At 42.1% G+C, this 17,102-nt stretch overlaps 1 protein-coding gene across 2 annotated transcripts in view; it reads left to right on the top strand.

Annotated features, from left to right (window-relative positions):
* Positions 1-11,351, top strand: part of LOC119646345 (protein artichoke) — a 40,710-nt gene extending 29,359 nt beyond the window's left edge. For both annotated transcript variants that reach the window (XM_038046779.1, XM_038046780.1), the window contains exons 7-16: positions 2,449-2,550; positions 2,614-2,758; positions 2,820-3,074; positions 3,126-3,737; positions 3,792-3,886; positions 3,973-4,162; positions 4,229-4,424; positions 10,181-10,447; positions 10,509-10,746; positions 10,825-11,351. In XM_038046779.1, coding sequence (XP_037902707.1) covers positions 2,449-2,550; positions 2,614-2,758; positions 2,820-3,074; positions 3,126-3,737; positions 3,792-3,886; positions 3,973-4,162; positions 4,229-4,424; positions 10,181-10,447; positions 10,509-10,746; positions 10,825-11,263 — 2,539 coding nt within the window. In that variant the 3' untranslated portion in view covers positions 11,264-11,351. The remainder of the gene's footprint in view (positions 1-2,448; positions 2,551-2,613; positions 2,759-2,819; positions 3,075-3,125; positions 3,738-3,791; positions 3,887-3,972; positions 4,163-4,228; positions 4,425-10,180; positions 10,448-10,508; positions 10,747-10,824) is intronic.
* The last annotated feature ends 5,751 nt before the right edge of the window (positions 11,352-17,102 follow it).

Genomic DNA, 17,102 nt, shown 5'->3' with positions numbered 1-17,102 from the left:
GTACAAATTTTAAGACTTTGAATCTCAGTATAACGCTAAACTGAATATTCTGACATAATATATGTCTATACATTACTTGCTAGGTACTAACTCCACAAATATTCACTCAAATATTTTTATATGAGAAGTATATATAGAAGAGTACATAAAACCTTTCCTATTTGAAGCGTCCAGCTCCCGGTTTTCCAACTTGTTTGAGTATCAGTTAAGTTATCAGAGGCGTACTCTGGTGGAACATAAATATATCTAGAAAAGAGGTGCGGAAATTTTTCAATCGGGCAAACAAACCGGGGACTGACAGAGGTAGAAAAAAACAGTGACGACGTATAGCAACGTGAACAAGGAAGCAAGACGAAACAGCTTCAGGGAATTCTGTGAAGGGATAGGAAAAAACCAGAGCCAGAACCATTCAGACTATGTAAAATTACAGTTAAAGATAAGTCAATATCCTCTGTTTGTCTGAAGAAAGAAGTGGGCATTTACCGAAAGTAGGGAGACTAGGGTACATCTGTTTCTGAGAGCTCATTTGCCGTGATCCTACTCCACGATAGAAGGCAATAACATTCTGTTTGGCACCTCAACAGCCGACAGAAGGGAGAAAAAGGTGAATTGGAAACTAGCGAAAGTGGTATGCTCGGAAGCTAGAGTAAGATGAACAGTGGGAACTTTTAAACCACTGAAATCCTCGGAGTAGATGACGTCTTCCCAGCATTACTCCAAAGAGGCCTGGAAATCGTCTTAGGATCTCTTGTAAGAGTGATAAGGAACAGCATATATACCAAGGGTATTGAGACGGGCAAGAGTAATCTTTATTACGAAAGCTAGTAAGAAGGATCCTTTTCATCCTAAATCTTTCAGATCAATCTGCCCGATATCGTTCCTACTTAAAACGGTTGAGAAGGTTATAGACAACTATTTTATATTAGAACTAACGTTATAATGTGTAATCCTCTACATCTATGCCGACACGCTTACCGAGTAGGACGGTCAACGGTATCAGATGACGGATATAGTACGGGATGTCACAGAAAGAAAGGAAATTGCACTGTGTGCGTTTTTGGACGTTGAAGGAGCTTTCGATAACATGTCGCACACAGGATACAAGATGATCTAATCCGCAAAGAAGTGGGAAACACCCTGGCTTTCTGGATGGTTACGTTGATGATATTGTTTTAATCTGACTGGGAATCATTAATCTGGCTGCGCATATATCCAGTTGAGGCCAAGCAAGGTTGATCACCTAAGAACCGTTAGATTACATAGTATGGAGGTGAAACGAGTAAAAGAGGTCAAATAATTAGAAATCATAATTGACAATGAACTACTCTGGAAGGAACATGTTGAAAACATATGTCGGAAAGCCACAACGGCTCTGATGCCGTTGAGGATGGGGATGCACTCCCAAAATGTCGCAATAATAAGGCGATATGGGGCGGTAATCTGGGTAGGCAGAACTGAAATCAGCGGAACAACCAGGAAATTATACAAACTTGAAAGGCTAGCTTGCGTGCGTATTAGTGAGAACTTTCCCAACGACATCCGTAATGGTCCTTCTGAGACTGACTCCTCCCTATCTTCAAAATGTCTAGGAGTACCAGTGAGGCGGGGAGTTGCCTAAAATGAAGCAAAATTGACATTCTTTCTGGACGGCGCATTTCAAATTATTTAAACTGATTATCTGGTATACTGACGGGATTCCTTATGGCATAGGGAGCAGATACCAGAGTCACTGGTCCAAGGAAAACGCTCTTTGAACCAATGAGTGAGCACACTAGCTTATTTCAGGCGGAAATATACCATGAACAGATGTGTTTCCTTCAGCCTCGAAAGGAACTACAGGGGACTGAACAATGCTATTTAAATCGTCAATCAAGTGTCTATTAAGATACTTAATTTCAGGCTGGTATAGAAATGTCTTAACAAAGTGGACACATTCGGCACATTCAATAAGGTCTGGGCACTCTGGGTTCTTAGGCTAGAAGGCAATGAGGCAGCGGACGAGCTGGCCAGGAAAAGAACAGACACGCGGCTATAGGCGCCAGAACCATTCTGTGGAGTTGAAAATAGGTTCATGAAAATGAAGAGGGACGGCTGGGTGAACTCATCAGGAATGGAACAGTCCAGTATGCTCATACGAACCCAAGCGGTCGAAATATTATAGCGGAATTCTCACTGGTTACTGGACTAAACTATTACCTGGGGAAACTAGGAAGTAGCGGACAGAGTCTGTAAATTCTGTGGGCAAAGTGATGAAACATCCACATAAATTCAGGGATAGTGTCCGGCGCTAGCTCAAAGTAGGTTTAGGCACCTGGGAGAATACTTAATTCCAGATATCAGGTTTCACTTGGAAGTAGGAAACATAAAAAAATCCTGTCTGATATAGGCTTAAGGGTTTTAGGAAGCTGTGCGACATCCGTTGACATTATTATTGTTATTGCATTTCAGGGGAACCTTTGCCCGTAATTCGGTCCTCAAAGTATTGAACATGGGACATAACAAAATTAAAAGATTAGATGCGAATAGCTTCCGTGGAATGAGATTTTTAAGGTGAGCTGCAGATGGTAATTGTCATTTACAGTATTTGTTTATGCAAAAGATTTGTCTTTCAAGGCGACTATATTTAAATGATAATGAAATTACGGATGTTGGACGTGGGACTTTTGGTTCTGTGACACGGATCGGAACTATTGATCTTGCCAGAAATTTACTGAAAAAAGTTGACTATCAGATGTTTTTCCAATTGAACTATGTGGAGGTGAGAGAGCGTGAATTCTTGTTCACTAGAAGATATCAATAACCAAATGACTTTTTTTCAGATAATTGATGTGTCTCAAAATAATATTACTGAAATTCAGAAGCAAGCATTCAAGGACTTGTTCTTAACGAAAATTAATATTTCACATAATCGAGTAGAGAAAATTGCAAACTTTGCCTTCGAAAATTGTGCTAATATTACATTGTTGGATTTGTCGTACAATGAGATTAGGAAATTGGAAAGGGACGTATTTGACTCAACGACCTATGCCACAGAGCTGCAGTTTTCGTTCAACTATTTCACTGATATGTCCCAAGTAAGTAGGAAACTCTTAATCCCATTGTCCAACTTAATTTAATAATTTCAGATTCCTCTGCACAATATGACTGGCCTAAAAATACTCAACGTCTCCCATAACATGATAGAAGCAATTCCCAAAAATACCTTCCCAAAACTCTACGAGCTGCACACTATCGACGTTTCCCATAACAATCTCACAACTATCGCGAATGCTATTTTCCAAAACTTATTTTCCCTCCGCCAACTGAATTTAAGTCATAATTTGCTGGAGGAAATCAAGTCCTCAACATTTGGTACTCTGCCGACCCTATTCGAGCTAGATTTGAGCAATAATCGACTGAAATCGATTGTCAGAGGAGCCATGGCGAAACTTACGAGCCTGCGATATATGACTCTGCGGAACAATATGCTGGAGAAACTTTTCCAAATTCCGATATCCTTGCTTCGCCTCGATTTGAGTAATAATTGGTTGCAAGAGATTCCTGATAAAACTTGGCCTCGAATGAATTCACTTCTTTCCTTGGATTTGAGCGGGAATAGGTTGGCGAATAACTTGAGAGGTGGAAGTTTTTCGGGACTTTTGGTTCTGCAAAGTTTAAAGTTGAACGCCAATGGGATTATGAACGTTCCGTTGGAGAGTCTTACGGATATATCGACGCTACAGTATATTTATTTAGAGGTGAGTAGCTAGGATACATTTGCAGACATGGTACCGATAAAGGTTTTTTTCTAGAACAATAATATAACGAAATTAGCCAAGTCTGCTTTTGGGAACCTACCTAGTGTATTTGAAGTGAACTTGTATAACAACAATATTAATAACATCAGGTAATTATCTATTCTTCCTTTGCCTTTGGGAAAATATATTAAAGAAAAGAAAAACCCTAAAACTTTCCCCCTATTGCAACTTCTAGTGTGCGAGCCTTTGATGGTCTCCTGCAGTTATTGACACTAAACTTATCAGCAAATGCCTTGAAGACAATACCAAATGGAGCATTTACTGGAATGGTGTCCTTGAAAAAGTTGGATTTATCTCACAATTTGCTCGAAAAGTTAGATAACAAGACGCATGGTGTGCTGGATGATTGTTTGAGTTTGGAAATGGTAAATTCATTAATGGCTGCAAAAATAAATGACTCTAATGTTAATAACAATTTCCACTAATTTTAGGTGAGCCTCAGCCACAACAAGATTAGTTTCGTGACTAGGAAGACATTCCCATCTACACCCTATATCCCGTTCAAGTTGAAGGAAATTGATTTGAGTTATAACGCTATGCCTGTTCTAACTTATGATCTTACGTTCGGCACGAAGAAGGTTGAGAAACTGAATGTGTCTCATAATTACATTAACGATATTAGAAGAGGTAATTATCATTTCGGTTCCATTTTTTTAGTGGAGGGTAAACGATTCTAGCGACGATTCCGGCAAAAGACTTACTCATTGTCCTTTTTTTGGGGGTAGGGTAGGTGAATGCATTTACGTACACATTGTTGGACTCCCGGTTTGGTATATCATCGGACTACCAACTAAACAACTCCCCATCGTCAGAGAGTTAGCCTGGAGCCGTTTGTCACATTACTTCAGGCTAGTCCTCGAACTCTCCCGCCTTGCGGCGCTTTCAAATCAGGAAATTCCTTTCACCAACGATAGGGGAGAGGAGGAAGGGAACTGTCAGTTCAAAGAACCCCCTGCCATTCGGTTCCTTCACCGGTCGAGCTCTATCTTCTTAGCAACGAGAAGGGCTCGAACGTAATGGGCAACACGACTCCACCTGTCAGCACTCCTCAGCATATCCTCCTGTGTTTAAATATAACTGCTGACGAACCTCATCCCACCTTCCACAAGAAAAAAAAAAGTGTGGTGGGCGTCGTCCACAACTCCAAAACACAATCCGGAGATCGCGTCTTTCCATTCTTGTGCAGGTAAGACTGAAAACCTCCATGCCCACTTAAAAATTGGGTAAGGAAATAGTCAGTCTTACCATGCTTCCGATCTAGCCACGCACCTAAGTTGCCGATGAGTCGCGCAGTCCATCTGCCTTTAGTTTCGTTTTGCCACGAGAGCTGCTACTCGCCTAGAGTGCGTTGCCGTTCGTCATGAGTAACCACCTCCCTTACGCTTGTATATGGCTTGACGCTCCTTGGCAAGAAGTGCAACGGGGATCATTCCCGCGATGACCTTCACGCAGGTTCAGAGATAGTGCCGTACGTAGACGCCACCCGCAAAGCTCCCCGTCTCTATACTTGCGCGAAACGTTTACGATATACCTTCTTGTCAAGAGTGTCAGCCCATATCTCTGCGCCTGAGAGAAAGACATACTGCGTTGAACTTATCAGGAGACGTCGCCTGTTAGACGTAGGACCCCCAATATTTACCATTAGCTTACTTAGCGCCGAAGCTCCAGCTGCAGCCTTGTTCGCTGCTGCTTTGATTTGCTCAAAAAAGCTCATCCTTGAGTCAAGCGTTAGCCCGAGGTACTTTACCGCTAGGTTTTATTGACTCCCCGAACGATATGGGACGCAGAGTCGAAATTCTGTTTTTAGTACGGATGACTACTTTGATTTTTTTCAGTGCAAGGTTGAAACCATGAGTAGTCATCCATCCGCTTACATGTCGAGTCTGCTTTGCGCCTGTTCGACAGTGCGTGCAGCAACAAGCGCCGCGACATCATCTGCATAACCGACCAGGCGCGACTCTTCTAGCATGTCGAGTTTATGTAGACTATCGTAGGAAAGGTTCCAGAGCTCCGGCCCTGGGGTGGACCCCTGTGCTATCCCCGACGTGACCACCATCCTCCTCTGACCCTCTAGCGTTCCATAGAGCAGGAAGTGGTTCCTCAGATAGTCCCTCAATATCCGTAAGAGATAGTTCGGCACGTGGAAAGTATTGTCTAGTGTGCCTACAATGTCTTGCTATCTTACGAAATTAAATTTGTTTCTGATGTCAAGCGTTACGAGAAGCACCACCCATCGAATTCGGCGGGTATGTGCCTGCGCTCGACGAATGGCATCCACGAATTACATGACAGCATCATCTGTGGATCTCCCTGCTCTAAAAACTGCCGGGGGGATAAATCTCCGGCAGCGTATATGAGCTGAGCTTTTCGAGCCCTTTTCCAGTGTCAAGCATACATAGTGGGCGGTATGAAGCCGGCAACTCGGGGTCACTTTCCCTTTGTTGATCAGCGCAAGCACTTTCCAATGAGCGGGGCAAGCGTTTAATGTAGCGAGCAGTAGGTTTAGCCGGTGTTGGAATACCAGTTTGCATACCTCCCATCGGGTTCTGGCGCTTTCTTGCTTTTCATAAAGAGGACTGTTTGTTCCAACTCTTTTATTCAGAAAAGTGGACAGTCCTCCGCGCTTTCCGCGTCGACGTCATCATCCCATACGGGGTACGCAGGGAATAGTGCCCTTACAATGCGGTTCATCTGCTCGGCCTCAAGTGAACAGGGTTTTCGCAGAACCCCGATTTTTCTGGTTACCAGTTTGTAACCAAGTCCCCACGGATCCCCATTCACCTCGTCGACCAGATTCTGCCAGCAGCGAGCTTTGCTCTTATTTATTGCGCTGCGGAGTTCCGGTTTTGCTGGTGTACACCGTCAATATGGTACATGCCTCCTTTCGGTCGCTTAGACGTGGTGTTAAGCGGCGAAGTCTGTGACAGACCTTCCGGAACTCTGCGACTTCCACCGTCCACCAATATATCGAAAGTTTGTCCCCAGGAGTAGCGTTCAGCGCAGCCCCACCTCTTTCAAAAGTTTCGACAATCCTCCTGGTGTTCACTTTCAAAACTTTCCATGCGCTGAAAGACCGCCGGGGTGGCGCACACCGAGAGTTTGTGTCCACCATTTCGAAGGCAATGTATTGATGGTTACTTGCCCAGAAGTCTTCCAGAACCTGCCATCCGTCCACCAGCTACATCAGTGATTCCGAACGCGAAGGTTACGCCTGGAATGCTTCCCTCACAGTCCGGGCACCGGAATGTTCGTGTGGATCCGGTGTTTAGAAATACCAGTCCTGTTCTCGCCGCCATTTCCAGAATTCGTTTCCCTCTGGAGTCTGTGTGAAGCATGCCCCATTCAAGTGTTCTGGCATTGAAGTCGCTCCCAACCAGGATCCGTGCCTAAGATAACGTCCTTCAAAGCATCAAGCCTCCGACGAAAGTCCGGCATCGTCTCATTTGGCATAAGATAGACACTAAAAAATGTTATCTCTGAGCGCCGAATTCAAACAAAGCCATCCCCTCAGCCTTGGGTAAGAAGGAGGGTACCGTCCCGATCCCAGATGGCAGCGGTACCTGATATATCAGGGTGCCATGAAACTGGGTCCTTGTTTTGGTATTGCTCATTGATGAGTACTAAATCAGCTTTGGTTTCCGCATCAGTCGCGCCACGGTCCCTACATAGGACACAACTTTCCTTTTCATTGCAGGTGTACGCTATATAGTTTGCCTGACCGCATTTCCAGCATGTTATCCTTCTATCTGGTTCCCTACAGGTTGTAGATGTTTGCCCATAATCCAAACATCTGTAACATTTGATTGGGGCGGTCCGGGTTCGTATCTTACACACTACCCAACCAATTCTTATTTTCCCGCTGTTTAGAACCTTCCTCGCGTATTGTTCGGCAATTTCCACCCTAGCGAATTTTTGGCCTCGAGATTTCGCAGAGATGATATCAATCCGGGTATTCGCGTTTGATGGCTTCTTCTACCTCATCCCTTTCTGTGAAGCAGTCAGGGTCTCGGATTTCCAGAGAACACGTGGGTTCTAGGCTGGAAACTAGAGCTTTTTCTCCCAGAAGCCCCTTAACTGCTTCACAGAACGTAACTTTATTCATTGCCCTCGGGCCTAGTTCGACTAGGACTCCGCCACCCTTCGTTTTACGAATGGAAGACACTTCTAGGGACTTCCGCAAAAGTTTTGCCTGCCGTCAGCTTAATGAGTAGAACTGGCGGTCCTCACTTTTTCTCTTGATGCTCCGTCTTTCGTGTTCGCCTTAATTTTAGGCAGAGGTTTTTCTGATGGCGTGACGTGTTGTTGTCTCTTGTTCCTTGTCACGTTCTTCTTTTGAGCCCTCGAGAGTACCTGAGTGAAGTCTTCTTCAGATGTTTCTTACTTGTTTAGTTTTTTCTACAGTCCGTTCTGCAATGGGCGATCCGTTTGGTACTCGTATTGTTCTTGTCGGGAGGCGCGGTTGTTTTTGCTTTCCACGGATTTTCTCTTACTCTCCCAGCCCGGCTATAATATGAAATCCTGTCCAGGAGCTCCTCCAGTTCCATTAGTCCGTTTTTCACCCCTTTGCTGATGTTTTTCTCGAGGATCGTTGCAGAGCGCATGCGCTCCACAACTGCCGCGCATTTTTTAATAAGTCTTTCCTCTTCAACTTGCGCCAGAGTAGCGGTGTCCAGGGTGTCCAAAACACATGAATATGGAAGCAATGGATTGCAACTATCCAAATATAATAGTAAGGAGTTACAGACTTCGAATTCACACGCGACTTTGAGAAATCAGATCGTGCCGAGGCACTGATTTTGGAGGCTTCACCAGATTCACAGAGGAATCTGTGTAAGACAGGCTCTCCATTTCAGTGAAAAACAACAAAATCTGCGGTATAGGATCAGTGAAGGTGGACTAGGAACTTCTTCGAGGAGAGATCCTAGAGAGCGAGAGCCTGCGCCCAGATGTTAAAATTTTTGGAGGCAACCATGCTGAGACAATTCTGTTCTCAGGACTTAGTTGCCGTCAATTTACAATACCAGGTTCACGGTAAGAGGAGAAACATCATAGATCCGGTAGTGTATGCAGAATCAAATAGCCTAGAACTCTTAGTTAGTTGTGATATAAATGTTCAGCATATTTTTTGGGGGAAGTAAATACAATCCTTTGACGATAGAAGATCAATTGGAAACTCTGAATCGCACACTTTTGTCCTATTAAGCGGTTAAGCGGTTCCATGATGGATGAGAACTGCAAAAACTCAGGAAATCAACCAAACAATTTTTGAATCGTGCTAAAACTTCCGGAACTCACATCGTGAATAGGTAAAACGCCCGAAACGGGAATCCTTTAGAGCATACTGTATGGAACTGGAAAGAGAAAGGGTCCTTAAAAAGGATAAGTCGGCGAAGTTGGACTTTCCTAGAAAATTGGAACTTTCTCGAACTCCAGGGTCGAAGATGGGAAGATGACGATTCAAATCCGAAGAACTTCAAATAAATCAGCTTAACATCATTTTCGTTGAAATGTCTGGAGAGTGGTTAGCATCACATTCGTGATAAGCCCGTAAAGACACCCCCACTAAATGAAAAGCAACACGCTTACCAGTGTGGAAATGTCTGTCAGCCATCTTAACGCTTTAGTTTCAAAGATAGAGGATGCAACTCTGAAAGACGAGTACGCGATTGGGGTGTTCATGGACATTGAAAGAGTTTGACTGTGCGACTTTAAAAAAGCTCAATAATGCCGCCAGAGCGCATTGTGTTGATGAAACAGTACCGCAAGGCCCAAGGCAAGGTACGACCATTTCGAGTCGAACACATTGAGTTTTTGGAAAAAGTGACCAGAAGTAACATTTTCAAACTATGGCAACTGCCTATACCCAAGATGATAGGTGAGACACACTGAGCCGAAAATTATGCGGGTACCCTGAAATTGAATAACTAATCGAGTTTTGTTAAAATGTTTGTACTTGAGGTCCTCGAAATAACTCCGAATTAAGGAAATATTAGCATTTCTTCCTCCCGGTCGACCGTCCTGTATCTGAGTTTGGTGCTTTACATCCTATACGTAGATCCTATATTTGGGAACTCTAGGTGGAGAGATCACTCGCGACTATTAGGCTTATCTGCATAATTGGAAACTCTTTACTCTCTAATTTCACTACTTAAGGACGACGTTTTCTAAAGGTTTATCAAGAGAGGTCCTGGGTGGAAATTAAATCTAGAACACGAGGGTAGAGGGCTTCCTAAAAGACAACAACCAAAATATCTTTGATAATCAAGTATTATTTTGCATTCCATTTCCCTGAGGAGAGAGAACAGATACTTCTAGAATTTCTTTTAGATTTATAGATTAGCCTTACGTACTCATATATGTGCATATATTTTAATCTTTATTAGGCGTCCTGGGCAACCTTACTGCGCTCCGAGTATTGGACTTATCCGGAAATGACTTAACAGACTTAACAATTGAAAAGGACGTTTTCCATTTACCTGAAAACATATCGGAAATTTATTTTCAAAATAACAGAATCGTGAAACTACCATACAAAGAATTAGTGAAGCCGGCGAATATCACCAGGGTTGACCTTCGTGGTAATCAAATTGAAAAATTCCCTATGGAATTAACAGAGAAAGTGAAAGAAAGGAAAGAGGTCCTGTTTGAAGGTAATTGTGTATCCTGCTTTTGCATCGAAGCTTTAATCTATAGTCAAAATTTTATCTACAGGAAATCCGTTGGACTGCACGTGTGAAATACGCCCAATCAAACACTTTTTGCAGACTTTGACGCTGCCACCCCCTGAGTTTGCTAATTTGGAATGCTTCACTCCCGTTCATATTTCGGGACAATTATTGACTCAGGTTCCAGATGATCAACTTCACTGCGTGACAGGGGTGAATGCAACTGGACCTGTTGGAGAGGATTATGATATTTTGCCTGATTTGCGGTTTAGAGAGATTACTTAGTAAGTATGGAAAAAAAATTATGATATATTTTGGACTCTGAAAGTATTTTGCCTAAAATCTCGATTTCAAACTTTCAGTCATAAAGGAAAGCTCTCCCTACGTTGGTACGTTACAACCACATCAGATGTGGCTGATTTTTATGTTAATATCCGCGACAAGAGAAATGCTATCTATTTTGATCAACATTTATCCTACACAACACGCCGCGCGGAAATTGAGGGTATTCATATTCAGAGTGCCATATTGAAATCGGATTTCGTGCAAGCTTGCGTGTTGGCAAAAAATAGTGTGGGAGTGATTGGACGATGGTTTGAATCTCAATGTATCCGGATTCCTGAGGACTTCCATAGTGTGATTAGTAAATATGACGAAGATTATAATGCTGTCTACACGATTATGGCTCCGGTGAAGCATCAGTCTTCGTACCTTGCCAGCGGTTCAACGAGGGAACAAATGGCCGGGATTGTGATTGCATTTGGATTATTTTTAAGTTTGCATAGATCACTATTTGCTTGAATTAATATTTTGTATATTGCTATGTTATTTTTGATGATTTTTGTTTGAAATAAAACATTTAATATTAAGAAGAATGATTAGAATATACTTTAAAAGGGATTTGTTTATGAACATGCTAGAATACGAGGAGTTTCATTCGTTTTTGACTGAAATTTGTGAGTTTTTCGAATACGGTATGTACTATCTGTGCTGTTAGCTGTCCTTTTTTAGAATTTTAACAGTTCAAGATCCGTAAGGAACAGTATATTATACCATGGCTATGAATGGATATGATAAGTGCAGCTTTGGATGTAATGGGATTGGAATCATGGTAAGTAGAGATGTTCGAAATATCATCTTAGTAGGTGATGTGATATCACATCACTTGTTGAGAAGTGATGAGCTAGCTTTCATAATAACCAAAACCTAAGACAAGTTGAAAACGAAGTACCTTAATTAGAGTCTCCAAGATGCAGTCATTACAGCTATAGTGCCCGTGGCTTCTCCGCATTCGCATCATTTGCTTCCTTTTTGCCCTATGGAGAGTGGATGAGAGATTCATTTCCTTGTATGCAACATAGTTAAGAGCCTTCAACGCCCCCACCCCTTTATCCTCTTTTTAATTCTCTATTTTCCATTCCGACATTCACTTATTTTAATTTGGAGCTATTATTTTATTTCTACAATTTTACTTACAAAATCGTCACACCTTTTAATTCGCACAAGGCCCTAAAATTCATTTAAATATTTCAAGGTTACTATAGAAAATTTTGAACAGTTAGAACACATCATCAACCCTTTTTGTTGTTGTTTACACTAAGATTTAGTAATGTAGTGCGTTACGAAAAGCGTTCCTAACGCTTGTTTCTGGTTAAAGCGGAATATTCCACATGCAGTTAGCGTGATCTACCTGGACCACTCTCTGATTAGAAACCAGTTTGAGATAAACAGCTGAAGCCTGGTGCATGGGTAAGTGTCGTTTTGAGAAGAGAGAAAGGCTGAATTGAGGGCATGAATTTCGCTATAGTTTTGGAAGAGTGTGTGAAGCAGCTCATTTTTGACATAACAGGTTTACGCAAGGATTTCAGTTTCCTTTAATTTTGCTATACATCCGGATTAAGGTTTCCATTCATAATATTAAAATGGAGCAATTCAAATACGCGTAGAGAAAGCAAAGGAGTTTATATAAAAATTGGTGTAAAGACATCAAAGGTTTCCGAGTATCCTAGCGAAAAGATATGCTCGCCGAAGGTCATGTTCTTGATTTCACTCTACTAGCTGGAGCGATGTACATATTTCAGTTTCGATTACAGTTCTTGGTCCATGGAAAAGTTATTAAAGCTGGCTCTTTGACGTCGCTGTCAAGAGAAATCAAATCTTGGAGTTTTCGATCGATTTATTTTATGGTCAGGTCGAGTGATTCGAACCCGGGTAGGAGATCAGGATCGTGCCTAGCTCAAGTGTTTGCCCGTTGTTTGAGGGCGAGGATCCTCGCGTAAAGGATCCGACCGATCCGAAGCCAAGCTGCAAAACAGTTGCTGGAACGACCACAGATTAAAGCAGGGTACGCCAGGAAGTCCTTCCCTCGTTGGACCCAGGCGAGGCTTCGCTGGACCCTGTGATATTTCCCTAGGGGAAATGAATAAACACAAAAGCTTTTTTTTGTAATCATCAATAGTTCTTTAAAGACGCGGTCCGACTTCCCCATAACAGAATTATAATCGTCAAGTTAAAACGCCATCTAGCATCATTTTGGTACAAATGACAAGACGAAGGGCAATCTGGCTATCAACTTGTAGAAAAACATTTACATTTACTTTACGGAGACCCAAGGTTATTAGCATTGGCCAGCAATACATCTCTCTATAGATATCAAAAATGGCATAATAGAGATGGAAGAACTGCTGGACCTTATTACAGGCCGGCGACACTCCTGGGTGACAGTTGAAATGCTCTTATGAAAAAACATATCACTAGCATAGCTTTCAGTTGCACAAAACGTGGTGCTCTCAGTACTCCGAAGGGAGAATAACTAGTCGACCAAAAGAGGCGTGGGGAAATAAGCGTGGATCTGCCAGGCACAAAACGAAGACTTGTGAGTCGGTAAGATGATGTGTTCTTTGCAAGGACCGCGTCTCCAGAAGGAAGATGTGATTATGCGGTGCCAGGTATTCAAAGAAAATTTACAGACAAAGAAAAGCCGAACGCCATGATCTACAAGCGGACATGGATAAGCTTGCAATTACTGGTCACCAGATAGGACAAATGGTGCAAGAAAGAAAAGCGAACTTGTTGCCTCTCAGTGAGCCGAAGGGCGGTCTAATTGCTAACCCCAGAAAAACAATACTATGAAAATTTGAGTTGACAATCAAGAGACCGTTATGAGATCAATCATTATATACCTGTGGGTAATGATTCATGGTAAGGTGAGCTTCAAGGAGATCATGGACTGTACGCGAAAAATTACAATAAGGGTTAGTTCATCTTTAGCGACGATGATGCCTAACACCGCCGGGCGAAGAACGGGACTGCATGTGGCAAGGTGATGAAATCTATGCTACTATATCTGGCTCTTGGAGGACACTGTGTACCAGACAACGGTGACTTCGAAATATTGATGAATCCCGCTAAGGGTGTTATGCTTGTGTAGGACAGTATCTGCAGGAGAAGGGGGCAAACTGCAAAAAGCAGGGATCATCATTTCTGTGAACGAGGTTTACTTATCACTTAGAAGTATATGCCTTTTCTATTTATTTATTTATTTAACTGATAATAAACAGAGTAAACTCCAGTTACTTAATGCTATCAGGAGGAGGGGAAAACAATAATCTTGACCTACGCTTCAAACTATGTAAAGAATAGAGGTTCATAGGACCAAGCTGTTGTTCGTTGTAACTTCGACAAAGTTCAGCAATCGGGGAATGGAAGTAGAGTTCGAGTTCCGCGAAGAGTACTTTGAAAATGTCTGCATTGCATTTATTATAAGTCGCAGGACGGCAGATGATGTCATTAGAGGCGGCGCAGTCCATCAGATCCGAGGAAAGTTTAAAAAATGTGCATAAATCCAGATAGGTTCTACTCTGTTGTAGATAGGAGTGGTTTATTAAGGATTTGACAAAAGAAAGAGTTTTGAACAAGACTAAGTCAGCATAGGTTTTAGAGGTCAGGAACTTCTTCCTCGCAGTGTGTTTTTGACGAAGTTTTTTGTGGACTTCAGTGGTGAACAGAGCCTGGTAAGAACGCAAGGACTTAGGAGAGGAGGGAGCGTGATGGGGTATATAAGGTGTTGATTGCTTTCAGCAGGAGGTTGATGTGTATGAAGGCGGTTTGTACTCTCTCGGGTTGCTCTTCCTATGATGTCGACATCGTCAGCTTGAGCCGCCTTGGGTGCCTTTTGTATTTACACCAACATCACCTATTACCTTTTTCAGGGTTAGTTTAAAAAGGATGGATGATTGAGGATTTGCCTGTTTGAGACAGTTGTTGATGTTGAAAGGTTTCGAGAGCGTCCCTGCTGCTTTTATCTGGCCTTCCACATTCGTCAGGGTCTGCTTTGCATATTGGTCGAGGTACCGAATTCTCTTATGGCCGTGTACAGTTTTATCCTGGCTATGCTATCATAGGCGGTCGTGAAGTCGATGAAAAGGTGATGCAATTGGTAGCTAATTTCTCCATCACTTGCCGCACAGAGAAAATCTGATCTGTTGCCGATAATGTTCTAGGCGTATGGAACTAGCTGGCCTTGTAAAATGTGTGTGAGTATATCCTATAGATGGTACTCAACGAGATGATACCTCTATAATTGCTGAAGTGCGTGATATTCCCTTTTTGTGTGTGGGACAGACGATGCCTCGTTGCTCACCTTCAGGCACTGATTCGCTTTCCCAGAATTTGAATGTAAGTTGATGAAGCGGTAGATATAGTTAGTCGCTTCCACATTTAACCAATTCGGCTTATGATTTCTGTTTCTTCCACGGTTGATGGTGGCAGTATTTGCCCGTCGATTTGACTTTTTTTTGCGACTGGAGCCTTGTAGGTATTACGAAAGGCTTTACTCTGTTAGGCTTCAGTGTTCACTACCACGTGATTATCAGATGCTATTCGACGTGGTGTTGTTATTTGATTCGAGGTGCTATAATATAATGATATATTTTATCAGCTTTATGTTGGGACAGGGTATCCGCTAGCTGCTGGGCAGTTCTTGTACTGAACAGGAAGCGTCCGTTTTCACTTCCGGGTTTGTCGTTGTGTAATTCATCTAATTCCAGGTTTCATTTGTGATTTCAAAACAATTCTTTTCCGTGCATAGTTGGTATCCATACTCAACCCCCAATCTGGAGGAACAGTTGGTACAATTTGTCCCAATTTTAGTCGCGGGAAACTTGCTTTCAACCTTCTCCGTTTGCAGTTTTTCAATAAGAACAAGCTGGTACCAATCAGTGTGTGGAGTTGGAGATAGGGTTTGGTAGTAGAGCTTTGGTTTCCCAGGTAGCATGTTCCGTCACGAGTATCCGTTCACGTTTTCGCCCTAGGATTTATAACGGTCGCGAGATGCCCTTGTACTAGAATTCACCGTGAAGGTTCGCGCGCAAATACTGAAGCTCCATTGAAGTGTTCGATTGATACGCGCTTGCTCGCCTCTTTGCTTGTCATGCTCGGAAATTTAGGGGTTCTTAAGTCCCTACGTGTCATTTTACAAAATTTCTCGTGTTCTTAAACTGCTGCGTGGTTTCGTACCGGAAAACGCGAAACAAAAGAAACATTTGGATATGGCACGAATCCATCCGTGAGAAGCGACCTTTGCGGTTCCCACTCTGCCTTGGCATCCTCAGACCATGATCTTGGAGGATACCCCTTCTGTTAATGGGTTAGTACTAAGGAGGAGAAGAGGGGTCCTCAACAAGTTTTAGATCGAATGAATATCATTGTTATTCAATCAAAAACGAAGATAAAATTAGAAGAACGCAATCAAATATGGGGTCTCAAAACAAAATGAAATGAAAAATTTAGTAAAATCAATAAAAAAAATAAAAGGAAAAAATCAAAATCCAACAAATTAAATTAAAATGAAGTCATGATTAAAAAATAAAGAAAACAATAAACTTGCAGTAAAATTACACCCTTCTACCAGAGCTCTAGGATTGGTTTACATCCATAATAAAATTTGATCCTATACTTTTTGTAGTTTTGTGATTTCTATTTGATGTTACCCTTTCAGCTAATCATAGGAAAAGTAAACTGATCAATCACTTTACCTTCGCAGTGGAAAGACGTAGAACCCACTTAATTTTCAATCGTGTGAAATCTCTGGAGTTAGTCTTAGCTACTTTTCCGAAACTCCAATGGAAATGCTTTACAAGAAATATTCGGGAAACACTGCATTCTATTATACATCAGTTGGGTTTTCTTGAAAATCAAAAGTCTAGTCTCTGCCCAAAAAAAATCACAACTCCATCCTCCTTCAAGTATCTATTTTGCGGTACTGATCGCTCATTACAATTTTGTTGTTTGTTGTTGTTGTTTTAGAATTATCTTATCCTATTTATGTACAAGTCAAACCGAAAATCAGTTTTTCACTGTTTATACAAATTTTGCAAAAGGCAAGTTCACACTTTGTTACGTAGAAATCCACCAAAAGAAATTCCAAGAAAATATGAATTTATTCGAACGAAACAATCAAACAACCACTTGCTGTCACTTTCCGCTTAACTTTCTTCTACCAGCTTCTTCTTCGAGCCAGTATCCACCTAATAGGACGCCTGCTAAGCCCCATTGTTCGCAAACCATACACACAATTTGTTTCTGGCTAAGCAGAAACAAATCTGATATGCTACATAATGAAGTCTATGTGAAAACAACA

Source organism: Hermetia illucens, chromosome 1, assembly GCF_905115235.1.
Source record: "Hermetia illucens chromosome 1, iHerIll2.2.curated.20191125, whole genome shotgun sequence".
Taxonomy (NCBI): domain Eukaryota; kingdom Metazoa; phylum Arthropoda; class Insecta; order Diptera; family Stratiomyidae; genus Hermetia; species Hermetia illucens.
Note: the sequence above shows the minus strand (reverse complement) of the source record. Positions and strands in the feature narration are given on the sequence as shown.